Source organism: Marmota flaviventris, chromosome 6 (assembly GCF_047511675.1).
Source record: "Marmota flaviventris isolate mMarFla1 chromosome 6, mMarFla1.hap1, whole genome shotgun sequence".
NCBI lineage: Eukaryota > Metazoa > Chordata > Mammalia > Rodentia > Sciuridae > Marmota > Marmota flaviventris.
This window is the reverse complement of record NC_092503.1, coordinates 156529946-156546910: the sequence shown is the minus strand read 5'-3', so window position 1 is coordinate 156546910 and position 16965 is coordinate 156529946. Positions and strand designations below refer to the sequence as shown.

The 16965-nt window shown below is 42.9% G+C and overlaps 1 protein-coding gene across 8 annotated transcripts in view; it reads left to right on the top strand.

Moving 5' to 3' along the window:
• The window catches only part of LOC114102657 (cytidine monophosphate-N-acetylneuraminic acid hydroxylase), a 75108-nt gene that overhangs the window by 16853 nt on the left and 41290 nt on the right, over positions 1-16965 (top strand). For all 8 annotated transcript variants that reach the window (XR_003584556.2, XR_003584555.2, XM_027948128.2 and 5 more), the window contains exon 3: positions 381-472. Coding sequence is in view for 6 of the 8 variants with exons in the window: in XM_027948128.2 (XP_027803929.2) it covers positions 381-472 (92 nt within the window). In the remaining 2 variants the exon portion in view is untranslated. The remainder of the gene's footprint in view (positions 1-380; positions 473-16965) is intronic.

Genomic DNA, 16965 nt, shown 5'->3' with positions numbered 1-16965 from the left:
GATGCAGTGGTTGAATACTGAGGTGGCTGGTCCTGGTTTCACACTGCTTTGTTCCCAGGCAATGTTATTCTCTTAACTCTCCTGAACAGAAGAGGCTCCTTTGTTTTGAAGACTACTTAATTCTGTTGTCTTATTGATATCTTAAAAGCATGTCAGTTTTTGACATGCAGTTTATCTTCATTCTTTTAATCACCTTTTAATGATTAGAGTATATTTCCTTGGATATTTCAGGATCAGCCGTGAATAGTTTTTCTTTTGTGAATTTTGTATTCACCCAACTAATTTAATTTCATGGTCAAATAGTGCATCTAAAGCTAATCAAAATTAATTTTTATTTTTACTTTTTCATTAGCCTAAGTATGATTTTGTTTTTCACCCAGGTCTGTTAAATGCACAAAGCACAACTGGAAGTTAGATGTGAGCACCATGAAGTATACTAACCCTCCAGGGAGCTTCTGTCAAGATGAGCTGGGTAAATAGCAACTGTATCCACTCATGTCTTCTGCTACTGTCCCTACTGGGGTCCTTCATGTTGACCTATCTCTAAGCTCATCTGAAGCTTTGGGTAATTCTGGTTTTAAACTGTTAGAGTTCTTTTTAAATAACCAACATTGAAAATATGTTGGCTATTTCTCCAAAATAGCCCTTCATTCATTCATTGGTTTGGTAAATAGTCGTTGAGACTCTAACACATAAATATTGTGCTAGATATAGAAAGCTACAAAGACCGATAAGATAGTCAATGTGAATGAGACAATAATCACCTGCAGTGGTTGGCTAAGCCAAGCCCGAAAGAGCTAAGAACAAGGATGTCCTGGGAGGTCTCTCAACAGAGATACAGGGAAAACATAATGAACTATCCTGTGATAGTTGGTTTGAAGTCTTATCTGTGAAGAGACAAAAGATAAACTGTGTTGTGTGTAGATCTTCTCAACAATCTGATCCAAGTTCACATCTTGAGGGGAAGTGAAGGGCACAAAACTAGCTGGTTCCTCCTGGTACAGACAGGAACTGAGTCCCCGAGATCTCAGTGCGGGGGTCCCCTCCACCCTCCTCCCTCCTGCCTGGGAAGGACTGAATAGGAAGCTCAGTCACAGGGACGAATTGCCTCTCTTCTTCCGAAGGACGAAGTCAGGACAGATTTATTTTGCAGATCACAATTGCTTTAATTACAATTCTGGACAGTATCCCACCACTTGTGCAGGTGGTATTTATTGCCAGAAGAAAAAAGGGAACCACCTGCAGGATCAACGAGGTTGGCTGCAGAATGCATCTTTTGAGGTTTTCGGCCTCTGATTGGCTAGAGGCTCGCCTACTGCGATTGGCTGAGCCTGGCTTGCTAGGTCACGGAAGCCCTCACTCGCCCTGCATCCACTCCCGCTTCTGCGACCCTTTTGACAGCCGCACCCTGTGACAGGTGTCCACACTCGCTGTCTGCTCCTTTGCCCCCTGTTCGCTTGAGCTTCTGTCTGTCCTACTCCACTAACACGGCTGCTGTCAGGTGGCCATTGCGCTCCTGCGGCCACCCCGGGAACGATTCCAGGGTCATTTGCCCATCCGCGTGGCACAGGGGCTCACTTTCCCCGCTTGGTGTGCCTCCTCTTGGCATTTGGAGAGACAAACTCTCTGTATTCGTTTCCTATTTGCAACTACCACAAGCTGTCACTGCGGGCTTAGAACTGCGCAAGGGCGTTAGTGTTCATTGTGCATCTCCGGAGTCCAGCAGGGGTCTCACCGCGGGGTCAGCAAGGCTGCGTTCCTTTCCGGAAACTCTAGGCGACCAGCATTTCCTGGCTGTCCAAGCTCCCTGTCTCCGTTTTCGAAGCCAGCCACATTGCGTGCTCCATGCTCTGCCATGACATCCCCCCTGTTCTTCTGCCGGTCCTCCCACTTAGAGTGGCCCCTAATGATTACTTGGGGGCTCAGCCAGAGAATCCAGGGTAACTGCTCTACTTGAAAGCCAGCTGACTGGCGACCACAACAGTATCTGCAGCGTCAGTTCCACTCCAAGGTGCCACCTAAATTACCCTGTACTGGGATCAGAGCTCAGAGCACATTCTGCCTCCTGCAGTCTCCTGTCTGCCATTCGCACCACACTCAGCCCCTTCTCAGGCTCTGCTGGACTTGGAACATTGGGTTGCCCTGAAACTCTCTCCTCAGTTCTCTTTATCCAACTTCTTATAAATGTAAGTGATCACATCTACATTCACGGCCCCAAACACCGTCTTTACTCAGATGCTGACTTGAAAAAGTTTGCCCTGAGCTGGGTGCAGTGACACATGTCTCGAACCCCAGCAACTTGGGAGGCTGAGGTAGGAGGATCACAAGTTCGAAGCCAGCCTCAGAAATGTAGTGAGACCATCAGCAACTTACCAAGACCCCGTCTCAAAATGAAAATTAAAATGTGGTTCAGTGGTAAAGTGCCCCAGGTTCAATCCCCACCACCAAAAAAAACACCAAAACAAAACAAACAACAACAACAACAACAACACTCTGCCTCTGGCTTTCACCTCATCCCTGAGCTTGATTCTGCCCTCTGCCATCCAACTACTTATTTAACGTATCTTGCATTTCTAACAGGCTTGCGAGTGCACAACCCAAACTGAACCCCTCATGCACAACTCGACTTGTCCTCAACACTGCCCATGCAGCCTTCCGCATCTCTAAATGCACAACACCTACCACTTACACGAAGCCTGGGAGTCATCCTGAGACTCATCTCCTTACACCCCAGATCCACTCACTAATCAAGTGATGCTGGCTCTCTGGAGACGCCCAGGTCTACCGGCCTCCCCTCGTCACTCTCTTCACCCTCCTCTTGGTGCCTAACCTTTGGCCTGAATGTCTGCCTTCCTGCATCTAGGTTCGCTGTCTCCCTCTGTTTGTTGTCTCCCTATCTAATCTTTGAAAGGTCCAGATCCACTCACATTCGCTTTCCAACCCCAAACCCTCCAGAGGTTCCTAGCACACCTAGGCCTGCGCCTTCCTTCTGGCTCACCAGCCCACATCCCAGAGCGCATCTCAAGGAAATCATCAGTGCACGGCCCCGATGCAGCTCCAGGACTGTTCCTCCACAGCGTTCTATTCACAGAAGAGAAAACTTGAATACAAATTAATCATGAGAATTCCGATAGATACTCAAGTGATACAATTGAAGAAACTATAACAATAAGACATATTTTTGATACCTAAAACAAAAATTGGGTTATGAATAATATGTATAGTATATCTCATTTCTTTTTTTTTTCCTTTTCCTTTTTCTTTTTTCTTTTTTTTTTTTTTTTTTTTTTGTGTGTGTGTGGAGGGGTACCAGGGATTGAACTCAGGGACATTTGACCACTGAGCCACATCCCCAGCCCTGTTTTGTATTTTATTTAGAGACAGGGTCTCGCTGAGTTGCTTAGCGCCTCACTTTTGCTGAGGCTGGCTTTGAACTTGCCATCCTCCTGCCTCAGCTTCCTGAGCAGCTGGGATTACAGCTGTGCACCACCATGCCCAGCAGTATATCCCATTTCTGAAAAAGATCTACATGCACAAACACGCATGGGTGATAGAAGGCAGGCTGAGTGGTGGTCACCTGCTGCAGTGGCTGAGCAGGGCCCTGGGCTCTGGACTGTGGACTTCAATTATTCCATCTTTACAATTTTTTCAGGCTCACGTTATTATGACCATACTATATGAGATGGTACACCAGGGCCGTTTCCACCCAAGCGCCTCTGTGGAAGGCATGCATCTCTAAAGAAAAAGACCCTGTACAGGGATGAAAGGACCTGGGCATCCTCCCAGTCCCCCTCGGAGCAGAGAGCCACTGCTGAGGGGCACTTCCTTCACCCCAAGGAGACAGAGTGCTCTTCTGGAGACAGTTGCTATTTGCTTTGGCTACAAGTTCATCTTCCCTCCACCTCTCAAAAGGGACACCTGAACACCACCTGTTTTCCCCAGTGAACGTCGCCCAGGTCTGTTGAGCAGGCCTGGAAAGCCCGCAGACAAGTCTCCATGCTAGGAACTGGTTATTGTGCCGTATAAATATTATTAAATTTATCTGGCATAAACTCACCAGAAACGTAAGTTTAGGCATGAATACCATTAGTTTGCAGAAGTGAAATGAGCAGATTATGAACATATTACTTGGAAATCTAGAGCTGTTTAGGTGCTTTTCTGGAAACCATGAGGTCTATTAGACAAGAGCTCCGAGAGCCGCCGCAGCGCTGTGGTGGGGGGACAGTGATAGGCTTGCCACACTGCCTTGCCGTCCCAGCTCCGTGATGCTGGGTGAGTTACTCAACCTTTATGTGTTTCAGTTTTCAGAAATGCAAAGTGGAAATGATATTGTTAGTTCCCATCTTAAGAATTTTTAAAATGAACGCTTGTTAAATTCTCAGTACTTGATACACAGAGCATGATGATTTATCTGGGTGTGTCCGTCTCAAGTAACCTGCTTGTATCCTCGGGAACCACAGCAGCAGGAGAGGAACGAGGGATCTCCCTACCTGCATGAAGTCGGCTCAGCTGGAAAAGCCATGAAGGCTGGGAGCCGAAGGAGGGGGCTGGTGCTCCTGGCTATGGTGGGTAAAGGGCAAGGCCAGAGGAGGCAGCAGGTGGTGGCCCAGGAGATGGCCAACCCCCATGAAGTTCGACTTCTGCTCAACCAAGGAAGCCCCATGGGACTGGGAAGATTTGCAAACAGAGCTTGCTCTTCAGTCCAGTGCTGCCAAGACTGAAATGATTTCATAACGAGTCCCAAGAAATCGGTGGGCACAGTCCACCTCGGGGCAGGCTCAGCTAGTATTGGGTTTTATTATCATTAAAAAATATAGGGCCATAATCAGAAAATTGGGAATCAGAAAGGCAGAAGTGAGAAGAGGTCACCTGCTCTCCCACGTGGAAGCCGTTTTGATATATCTCATTCCAGACTTTGCCGCCATCCCTCTCTCCTGCACCATCTCCTCTCCTCCTCTTCCTTCTTTTCCTTCTTCAAGAAACAACTCAAGTACCATAAAATTCACCCTTTTTAATGTGTCCAATTTAATGATTTGTATCATATTTACACGGCTACACGACCACCACCACTACTTAATTCCAAAACATTTCATCACTCCAAAGAGAAACCCTGTGACCAGTGATCACTCCGCATTCTCTTTATTCCCAGCCCCTTGGCAACCAGAAATCTGCTTTCCGTCTTCATGAGTTTTCCTTTTCTGTAGATGTCACATACTTGGGGTACTACAACACGTGGCTGGCTCCTTTTACTTTGTGTAGTGTGTCCAAGTTTGGTCCATGTCACAGTGTGTACCATCTTTATCTCCTTCTCTTTAGTGGCCAAACCTTGCTTCCCGTGGCTGCATCCCACTCGGGCGAGGATGAGTGAAGCTGCTGTGAATATTCATGTGCAAACTTTCACGCAGACACTTGTGGTGGTTCTCTTGGTCGTACACCTGGGAACGGGACTGTGGGATCACGAGGCAGCCTGTGGTCACCTGGAGGACTGTCACGGTGCTCCTGCCGCTCCACACCTTTCCCATGCCCATTAGTTGGGTGTGATTGCTCCCCTCCTCCACATCCTCTCCTGTACTCGGTATTCTCCATCTTTCCTGCTGATCTTCTTTGAGGCTCAGATATTTTGGCAACTTTGTTGAAAAATCAGTCGATCACAATGAAAGGGTTTATTTTCAAATCAGGAAGTGTGAGCCCTTCTGTTTTCTTTTCCAAGACTGATTGGCTCTTCTGAGTGGGATCTTTTGATTTTTCCATGTGAATTTTGGAGTCAGCTTTTGGACTTCTTGAAAAAATATTAAAGGCAATGGGAATTTCGATAGGGATTATATTCAATCTGTTAATTTGAGGGAGTATTTCCATGTGAATATTACCAACAATGGATATTTCTTGATCCATGAACATGGGATGCCTTTAAAAAAATTTTTTTAGTTATAGATGGACACAAAATCTTTATTTACTTATGTAATGTGGTTCTGAAGCTTGAACTCAGTGCCTCACATGTGCTAGGCGAGCTACTCTACCACGGAGCCACAACCCCAGCCCCAATGGGATGCCTTGTGAGTCTTCTAAAATTTCTTTCAACCATGATGTATAGTTCTTGGAGTGTAAGTTTTGTATTTCTTTTGTTAAACTTCTTCCTGAGCACTCTGTACTTTTTGGTGCTATTGTAAATGGAATTGTTTTGTGAGTTTCATTTTAAGACTGTTCGTTACTAATGCACAGAAATATCATCGATTTTTTTTTCTATCGACCTAGTGTCCTGCAGCATTGCTGAACTCATTTATTGAGTCTAACAGTTTCCCAGTGGAGACCTTTGGATGCTCTGCACACAAGATGGTGTCCTCTGTGAAGAGAAGCAGTTTTACCTCTTCCTTCCCACTCCGGATGTCTTTTATTTCATTTTATTGCCCAGTGGCTTGATAAAACCTCCAGGAAGAAGTGGCCAGAGCAGACCTCTTTGTCTTGTTCCTGCCTTTAGGGGAAAAACAACAATGGGGTTTTTGTAGATGCCCTTTATCAGATTGAGGAAGTTCCCTTTTATTCTTAGTTTCTTTTTTTTTTTTTTTTTTTTGAGAGAGAGAATTTTTTTAATATTTATTTTTTTTTAGTTTTCGGCAGACACAACATCTTTGTTTGTATGTGGTGCTGAGGATCGGACCCGGGCCGCGCGCACGCCAGGCGAGCGTGCTACCACTTGAGCCACATCCCCAGTGCTTTTTTAAATCAGGAAAGGGTGCTGTATTTTGTCAAATGCCTTTTTTGCATCAATTGAGATGACCATGTGATTTTCTTTTCCTTTTATTTTGGAATGTATTATACCGACTGATTTCTTTGAATATTGAGACCACCTAGCATAAACACTTCTTGGCCATGTTTAACCTTTATATTCCTAAATTTTATTTGGCTAAGACTTTTTGTACCTATATTCATGAGAAATATTGGTCTTTGTTTTTCTTTTCTTGAAATGTCTTCATCTGACTTTATTATCAGGTTATTTCTGACCCATTGAATGAGTTGGAAAGTGTTCCCTCTACTTCTGTTTATTGGAAGACTTTGTGAAAGACAGGTGATAATTCTTCAAACTATTCATCAAATTCACCAGTGGAACCATCTGGGCCTGAGCCTGTCTTTGCAGGAAGTTTTTTTTTTTTTTTTTAAATACTAGTTTAAATTTTTTTTCTAGTTAGAGACCTGCTCAGATTTTTCTCTTTCTACTTGGGTTGGTTTTTTAATTTGTTAATTTTTTCTAGACATTACTCCAATTTGCCTGGGTTATCTATTCTGTTCGTGTATAATTGTTCATAATATTACCTTGTAATCTTTTTTTTTTTAATTTCTGTAAGATCAACAGTAATGTCCTGTTTTTTATTCTTGATTTGAATAATTTAGAAACCTCTATTTTTTTTTCTCAGTCTAACTGAAGTTTTCTCAATTTGTGGATCTTCTCAAAGAGCTAAATTTTATTTTTATTGATGTTCTGTTTTGTTAGACTTTTTATTTATTTCTGCTTTAGATTTTTATTATTTCCTTTGCTTGCTTTGTATTTTGTTTGGTCTTATTTTTCTGGTTTCCTAGGTAAGAGGTTGAGATTTTTCTTTTTTAATGTAAATGTGTACAGGAATGAATCTCCCTCTTTACACTGTGTCAGCTGAATTCCGTTAGTTTTGACATATTGTTTTTGAGTTTTCATTTGTTTCAATTTCTGGCCAACTTGCCTGCCTTCTTTTCTTCCTTCCTTCCTACTAAGGATTGAACCCAAAGGTACTTTAACACTAAGCTATAGCCCCAGCCCTTTTTATATTTTGTTTTGAGGCATGGTCTCACTAAGTTGCTTAGACCAGCCTTAAACTTGTGATCCTCCTGCCTCAGCCTCCCAAGTAGCTGGGAATATGGGTGTATACCACCATGCCTGGACCAATGTGTTTCTAATTTCTCTCATGATTTCTTCTTTAATCAATCAATTTGTTACTTAGAACTATGTTGTTTAATATCTACACATTTGTGAATTCCCCAATGTTGTTCTCTTGTTGGTATCGAATTTCATTTTATTGTGTTACAGAACATATTTTATATGTTTTTGTACCTTTAAAGTTGATTGGAACTTGTTTTATGGCCTGACATATGGTCTGTGCGGGAGGCGGTTCCGCAGGTCCTTGGGGCGAGCATATGTCCTGCTGTCCTTGAGTGGAGAGTTCTCTGTGGGCCGGGTTGGGGTCTTGGTCAAGTCTCCTATTTCTGGTTGATCGTCTGTCTAGTTGCTCCACTCTCCAGCCTTCTGTTCGGGCTTCACGTGACGAATAGTTGTAGTCACCCTGTGTTATTTTTGCATTTTGAGGTTCATCCTGTTCACATTATAATAAGCATCAGTCACTGTACACTGTACACTGGTGTCGGTTCGGCGGCGGGGCGCGTGCTGAGAGCTGCGTCCCAGGGCAGTTCCGCCACCTTCACGGTGCAGAGGTGGCGGACACAGTCCCATGGCCTGCCGCTCGCCCGGCTTGCACAGGGCAGCCTCTGCTCCTGGGCGTCGAGCCTGGAGGGTGCCTGGACGTGCTGGATACTGTAGGCAATTACCGCATGAGGCTGGGTATTTGTGTGTCTAAGCGCCGAGAAGGACAGTAAAAATAGTCCCAGAGGTCTTTAGATGGTGCCTGGCTGGGCGCACGCGGTGGAGGAGGCTCTGGGCCAGGAGTCGAGGCTCAGGACCTGGAGTGGAGGCTCAGGGCTGGAGGCTCAGGGCTGGGAGTGGAGGCTCAGGGCCTGGAGTGGGGGCTCAGGGCTGGAGGCTCAGGGCTGGGAGTGGAGGCTCAGGGCCTGGAGTGGGGGCTCAGGGCTGGAGGCTCAGGGCTGGGAGTGGAGGTATGGGGCCTGGAGTGGAGGCGTGGGACCCTGGAGTGGAGGCGCGGGGCGAGTGGGTGCGCAGGCCTGGGCGGGTTTTTGATTTTGAGCTTTCTTTAAGAATCGCCCCTGGCTCACGCTGACTTTTTAACATTATGAACGTTTTTTTGTCTCTTTCTATCAACACTTAGCTTAAAACACAAACAGTCGTGTAGCTGTAGGAAAGTGTTTTCTCTCCTCTTATCTTTTTTGTACATGCTTTCTTCTACTTTAAAGTGGTTTTTGTTTGTTTTGACTTAAATTGGTTTTGTAACTGGCTAAGGCACACACCCTGGGTCCTCCGGGGTCAGGCTCACCACGCCCGGCCTCCAGCTGCGCTCGGTCTAGCAGGAAGTTCTGGGCGGGAACAGTGACCACAGCCTGTGGATGGAAACTAAAAGACCTTTCTGCAGGACCTGCGCTCTTGAGAAGAAGGTGGTCCACGGCAGCTTCCTTGGTTAGTTCTTTTATTGGCCACAGATTCGCTTTTAGCATGTAACACGCTGCGAACATCCTATTAGTGAGGACCCTTGGGGCTGGAGTCCCGGGTTCCTTAGCTTCTGCAGAAGCTGGTCGAGGTCTGAGAGCTCCTGCGTTGTCTTAGGGGCTCCCCTTTCCCTTCTCCGAGGGCTCCCTTTTTTCTTGCCTCTTTGCCGCCACACACACACACAAAAGTTACACATAGCAACAAATAATATGATATCAGTTAGCATTTACTGAATATGTACTGTCAACAAACACAGTGCTTTGAGTGGCTTATTCTTCAGAAATCTCCCATATCCCCGTACGGGCCACCAAATGCTGCAGTCTGGCTGGGCACAATCAGGAGCCACTTGTCAAAAGAAACTAACTTTATTTTTAGAACCACACACGGCCAAACAAAACAGCCTCTCAGGAAAAACCCTCAGAGCCCAACTGCCACCACCGGCTTCCCACAAGCCTCTCTCTCCCACCAAGCTTCTCCCCACCTCCCACAATCCTCCTGCTCTTGAGGCCCATTGGCTGGGTCACGTGGGCGGAGCCAAAAAAGTCCCCCAATGAGCAGCTCCGTGGTCTGAAAGGGCAGGGAAACAGCCCAATGAGCATCACCGCAGAGGAGCCAATCAGCTAGATGTTGCTGGGGCCGCTGTGAGCCAATCATCAGCCGGCAGCTGGAAGTTTGCTGGCAGCTGGAAGTTTGCTGGGGCCCCTTCGGCTGTGGCTCTCAACACCTCTTCAGCTGTGGGTTCACTAGGTAGCACAAATTTTTCAGCTCCAATTTAATCTTTTAAAAAACATTTATTCATTCATTCTAATTTGTTATACACAACAGCAGAATGCATTTCAATCCATGGTACACGTACAGGGCACAATTTTTCATGGCTCTGGTTGTTCACAAAGTGGAGTCACACTATTCCTGTTTTCATATATGTGCTTGGGGTAATGATGTCCCTCTTGTTCCACCCCCATGTCCCCTCCTTCCCCTTCCTCCCCTTGACCCTATCTAAAGTTCCTCCATTCCTCTCATGCTCACCACCTCCCACCCCTATTATGGATCAGCATCCTCATATCAGAGAAAACATTTGGCATTTGGTTTTTGGATTGGCTAACTTCCCTTAGCATAATATTTTCCAGCTCCATCCATTTATCTGAAAATGCCGTGATTTTAATCTCTTTTATTGCTGAGTAATATTCCGTTGTGTATATATATGCCAAAGTTTCTTTATCCATTCATCTACCAAAGGGCATCTAAGTTGGTTCCACAGTTTAGTTATTATGAATTGAGCTGCTATAAACATTGATGTGGCTGTGTCCCTACTGTAGTATGCTGTTTTTAAGACCTTTGGGTATAAACTGAGGAGTGGATAGCTGGGTCAAATGGTAGTTCCATTCCAAGTTTTCCAAGGAATCTCCATACTGCTTTCCATATTGGTTGCACCGATTTGCAGTCCCACCAACAATGTATGAATGTGCCTTTCCCCCACATCCTCACCTACACTTATTGTTGTTTGTATTCTTGATAGCTGCCATTCTGACTGGAGTAAGATGAAATCTTAGAATAGTTTTGATTTGCATTTCTCTAATTACTAAACATGTTGAACATTTTTTTTTTGTATATTTGTTGATTGATTGTATATCTTCTTCTGAGAAGTTCCTTGGCCCATTTATTGCCTGGGTTATTCGTTCTTTTGGTGTTAAGATTTTTGAGTTCTTTATATATCCTAGAGATTAGTGCTCTATCTGATCTGCATGTGGTAAAGATTTGCTCCCATTCTGTAGGTTCTCTATTCACCTCACTGATTGTTTATTTTGCTGAGAAGAAGCTGTTAGTTTGAATTCATCCCAATTATTGATTCTTGGTTTTATTTCATGTGCTATAGGAGTCTTATTAAGGAAGTCAGGGCCTAATCCCACATGATGAAGATTTGGGTTTCTGTTTTTTCTTCTATTAGGCACAGGATCTCTGGTTTAATTCCTAGGTCCTTGATCCACTTTAAGTTGAGTTTTGTGCATGGTGAGAGATAGGGGTTTCATTTCATTTTGTTGCATATGGAGTTTCAGTTTTCCCAGCACCATTTGTTAAAGAGGCCATCTTTTCTCCAATGTATATTTTTGGCACCTTCGTCTAATATGAGATAACTGAATTTATGTGGGTTTGTCTCTGTGTCCTCTATTCTGTACCATTGATCTACCAGTCTGTTTTGGTGCCAATACCATCCTGGTTTTATTATTATTGCTCTGTAGTATAGTTTAAGATCTGATATAGTGATGCCACCTGCTTCACCTTTCCTGCTAAGGATTGCTTTAGCTATTCTGGGTCTCTTATTTTTCCAGATGAATTTCATGATTGCTTTTTCTATTTCTATGCAGAATGTCATTGGGATTTTGATTGGAATTCTATTAAATCCGTATAGTGCTTTTGGTAGTATGGTCATTATGACAATATTAATTCTGCCTATCCAAGAACAAGGGAGATCTTTTCATCTTTTAAGGTCTTCTTTAATTTCTTTCTTTAGTGTTCTGTAATTTTCATTGTAGAGATCTTTCACCTCTTTTGTGAAGTTGATTCCAAAGTATTTTTTTTGAGGCTATTGTAAATGGGGTAGTTTTCCTAGTTTCTCTTTCAGAGAATTTGTCACTGATATATAGAAATGCCTTTGATTAATGGGTGTTGATTTTATATCCTGCTACTTTGCTGAATTCATTATTAGTTCTAGAAGTTTTCTGGTGGAATTTTTTGGATCTTCTATGTATAGAATCTTATTGTTGGCAAATAGTGATAATTTGAGTTCTTCTTTTCCTATCCTTGTCCCTTTTATTTCTTTCATCTATCTAATTGCTCTGGCCAGTGTTTCAAGAACTATATTAAATGAAAGTGGTGAAAGAGGGCATCTCTGTCTTGTTCCAGTTTTTAGAAGGAATACCTTCAATCTTTCTCCATTTAGAATGCTGTTGGCCTGGGGCTTAGTGTAGATAGCCTTTATGATGTTGAGATATGTTCCTGTTATCCCTAGTTTTTCTAGTGTATTGAACATGAAGGGGTGCTGTATTTTGTCCAATGCTTTTTCTGCATCTATTGAGATGTTCATAGGATTCTTATTTTTAAGTCTATTGATGTGATGAATTACATTTATTGATTTCCATATGTTGAACCAACCTTGATCCCTGGGATGAACCCCAGTTGATCATGATGTACTATCATTTTAATATGTTTTTACATGCTGCTTGCCAGAATTTATTGAGAATTTTGCATCTACGTTCATTAGAGATATTGGTCTGAAGTTTTATTTCTTTGATGTGTCTTTGTTTGGTTTTGGAATCAGGGTGAAATTGGCCTCATAGAATGAGTTTGGAAGTATTCTCTCTTTTTCTATGTCATGAAATAATTTGAGGAGTATTGGTATTTGTTCTTCTTTAAAGGTCTTGTAGAACTCGGCGGTGTATCCATCTTTTCCTGGGATTTTCTTGGTTGGTAGGCTTCTGATGGTGTCTTCTATTTTATTGGTTGAAATTGATCTGTTTAACTTGTGTATATCATTCTGATTCAGTTCAGGCAAATCATATGACTCTAGAAATTTGTAAATTCCTATGATATTTTCTATTTTATTGTAGTACAAATTTTCAAAATAATTCCTAATTATTTTATATTTCTGTAGTGTCTGTCATGATATTTCCTTTTTCATCACATATGTTAGTAATTTGAATTTTCTCTCCTTCTCTTTGTTAGCATGGCTAAGGGTTTATCAATGTTATTTATTTTTTCAAGGAACCAACTTTTTGCTTTGTCAATTTTTTCAATTATTTCTTTTGTTTCAATTTCATTGATTTCAGCACTGATCTTAATTATTCTACTGCTTTAGGTGTGGATTTGTTCTTCTTTTTCTAGGGCTTTGGTCATTTACTTATTGACTTTTTCTTCTTTTAAGGAAGGAACTTCATGCAATGACCTTTCCTGTTAGTACTGCCTTCACAATGTCCCAGAGATTTTGATATGCTGTATCACTGCTCTCATTTACCTCTAAGAATTTTTTAATCTCCACCTTGATATCTTTTGCGATCCATTGTTCATTCAATGGCATATTATTTAGTCTCTAGGAGTTGGAGTAGCTTCTACTTTTTATTTTATCATTGATTTCTAATTTCATTCCATTGAGATCTGATAGAAGAAAGCATATTTATTCATTGAAGGATGAAATATTCTCTATCGGTTAAGTCTAATGTATTGGTTATATTATTGAGTTCTACAGATTTCTTAGTTCAGTTTTTATTTGTAAGTTCTATCCAGTGGTGAAAGAAGTTTGTTAAAGTCACCCAGAATTATTGTGTAATGGTCTATTTGACTCTTGAACTTGAGAAGAGTTTGTTTGATGAACATGGCTGCTCCATTGTTTGGGACATATAATTGTTATGTCCTGTTGGTGTATGGTCCCTTGAGCAGTATGTAGGGTCCTTCTTTATCCCTTTTCATTAACTTTGGCTTGAAGTCTACCTTATTTGATATGAGGATGGACACCCCTGCTTGCTTCCGCAGTCCATGTGAGTGGTATGTTTTTTCCCAACCTTTCACCTTCAGCCTATGGGTGTCTTTTCCTATGAGATGAGTCTCTTGGAGGCAGCATATTGTTGGGTCTTTTTTTTTTTTAACCAATCTGCTAGCCTATGTCTTTTGATTGGTGAGTTTAGTCCACTAACACTCAGGGTTATTATTGAGACATGATTTGTATTCCAGCCATTTTTGTTTATTTTTGGTATTTAACATGACTTGGTTTCTCCTTTGATTAGTATTTCCTTTAGTATACTATATCCCTTTGCTGATTTTTATTGTTGTTTTTTATTTCCTCCTCATGAAATATTTTGCCAAGGATGTTCTGTAGTTCAGGCTTTATTGCTGTAAATTCTTTTTAGCTTTTGTTTGTAATGGAAGGTCTTTATTTCATCATCAATTATAAAGCTTAATTTTACTGGATATAATTTTCTCAGTTGGCATTCATTTTCTTTTAGAGCTTGGTATATGTTGTTCCAGGATCTTCTAGCTTTCAAGGTCTGGGTTGAAAAAATCTGAAGATATCCTAATTGGTCTCCCCCTATATGTGGTCTGATTCCTCTCCCTTGTGGCTTTTAAGGTTCTATCCTTATTCTGTATGCTGGGCATTTTCATTATAACGTGCCTTGGTGGGGATCTGTTGTGATTTTGTACATTTGGTGGCCTGTAAGCCTCTTGTATTTATTTGATTTTCCAATTAATTCTTCATGTTTGGAAATTTTTCTGACATTATTTCATTGAACAGATTGTTCATTCCTTTGGTTGGGACCTCTATGCCTTCCTCTAGCCCAGTAATTCTTAAATTTGGTCTTTTTACATTATCTGATGTTTCTTGAATGTTCTGCTCATGGTTTCTTACCATCTTCACTGCATGGTCAACATTCTTTTCAAGATTTTATTTTTTGTCTTCATTGTCTGAGGTCCTGTCTTCCAAGTGGTCTAATCTGTTGGTGAGGCTTTGTATTGAGCTTTTAATTTGGTTTATTGGTTTTTTTTTTTTTCATTTCAAAGATTTCTGTTTGGTTTTATCAGAACCTCTATCTCCTAATTGTAATATTTTGCTTCCTATATTTGCTCTCTAATCTCACCCTTTAATTCACAGAACATTTTAATCATGTACATCCTGAACTCCTCTGTCCTTTCTCCTGCTGTGCCGCCCATGGATTCTCATCATGTAGTATCCTGGTTTGTTGGGCACTTCCTTCCCTTGTGGTTTCATGTTGTTCATGTCCCTTCCCTTCTAGCTCTGGGGATCCGAGGTGTGACAGTTTTTACCTTATAGGCTCATGGTGTCCCTGCAGGTTTCCAGGACCTCTGTCTTAAGGGGGAGAACAATGTGAACAGATCCGAATGCAAAGACATATAGCCTTAAACCAAATAGCTGCTATTGAGACATTCATGGTTTTATCACAGTATCAGAAATGGTGAGTTCAATGATTATCTACAATATAAACAGTAGGTTTGCAAAAGGGTCTACAGTTTCTGGTGGTGGACTAAGAACCCGGGGTGAGGTGTAGGGTGAGATGTTGAGGGGTAGGAGGTGAGGATGCAGACTTATTAGATCTTAGGAAGTGTGAAAGAGGAATCTAAAAAAGTTGGTTAGTAGCTGGAGAAGAAAGAGAAAGTGATTTGGGGGAGACAATAAGTGGGAAGACAGTAGAGTACAAAAACAAACATAAATATTAAGAAAGTAAAAAATGTAAAAATAGGAGGTAAAACAATATACAACATCATTGTGACATACTATTCAGACATCCCAGTCCTCAGCCGCCCATTTCATGAAAGGTTCTTGGTTTCACAGATGTTGGGGATGTGAGGGTGGGAGAAGAGAGAGAGAGAGGGAAAAAAATCTGGAAAGAAGATCTTTTGTGGGAGGTCAGTATCTTTCCAGCTTCGCTTCTCAACCAGCAGGTGAGGTCATCTGCTGTTTGCTGATATCTCACCCTCAGGATGTGAAGGTCATCAGGGTTGGTCCAAGGATCTCCTCTGGGGCCTGCTCGTGTGATGTGGGTGCCTGGTCTTATCTCCTTATATCCCTGTCGACCTCACAATTCCTGGTCTCTAACTTAGTCTCTAAACTGTGTCTCACTCATCCCTCCCTTTCTACTTCCTAATTAGGAACCTTTCTCTCTGGCCGTCTTGTGGGCTGCACTCTGGGGGCTGCGCCCTGTCACAGACAGCTGTTTTATATTGGACAGTTCAGGACCCAGTTTTGTGAGCTAAGGACCAGCCGCATAGCCTCAGGCACTGAGCCAGGTTAGCGGCTGCTGGGGAGAGGAGGGAGTTGGGGACTTTTGGTACCTTGATATTGCTTCTAAGCCCCAGCCAGAGTTCCAAGCAGGGAGTTTTCCCAACTAAAGATGGCCACCAAGGTGTCCCGTGATGGAGGTGGCTGCTTTCAGCAATGGGGTGTTGGGTCAGGTGGGGCCAGGAAGTGGTGTTGAACAGCTTGTTCAGAGATGCAGCTCAGTGGCGTGCAGTAGTGTGGCTGGTGGCTATCTCTGGATCCAGGGCTGTGTACCAGGTTCAGGCTACCGGGTATAGGGGACTGTGACAGTGGTTGCAATGCCCCAAGATGGAGGCGGCCAGAGGAGCCCCCACATGGTAGCTGGGGGTCCACACAGGAGTGCATGGGCTGCCCTTGGGTGTCCTGCACGAGTGCTAATGCCTTTGTCCTACTCGGGCACCTGGAGGACCTGCGTGGCGGCAGCTGTCGGGGGTTCTCTAATCACTCGCAGAGAAACAGCATTCCCACTACTTGGATCCCAGGTCCCGGAGTGACACAGAATGCTGCCTCCCTCTAGCCTGCCATCTTGGATTCTACTCTCCAATTTAATCTTAGGGACCACTGTCTACATGTGGCCCATCATTGAATGAAGCATCATTATGAGGTGCATGACCCTATATATAATTTTTAAGTGTGTTCATATTAAGTGCTAACATAGAATTCATTTAGCCCTTTCTCTGTTGAAATTTCAACTACTTATGTTTTTGTTTTTGCTACCAAAAACAAAACTGATGGGCTGGGAATATAGCTCAGTTGGTAAAGCGCTTGCCTTTCATGCACA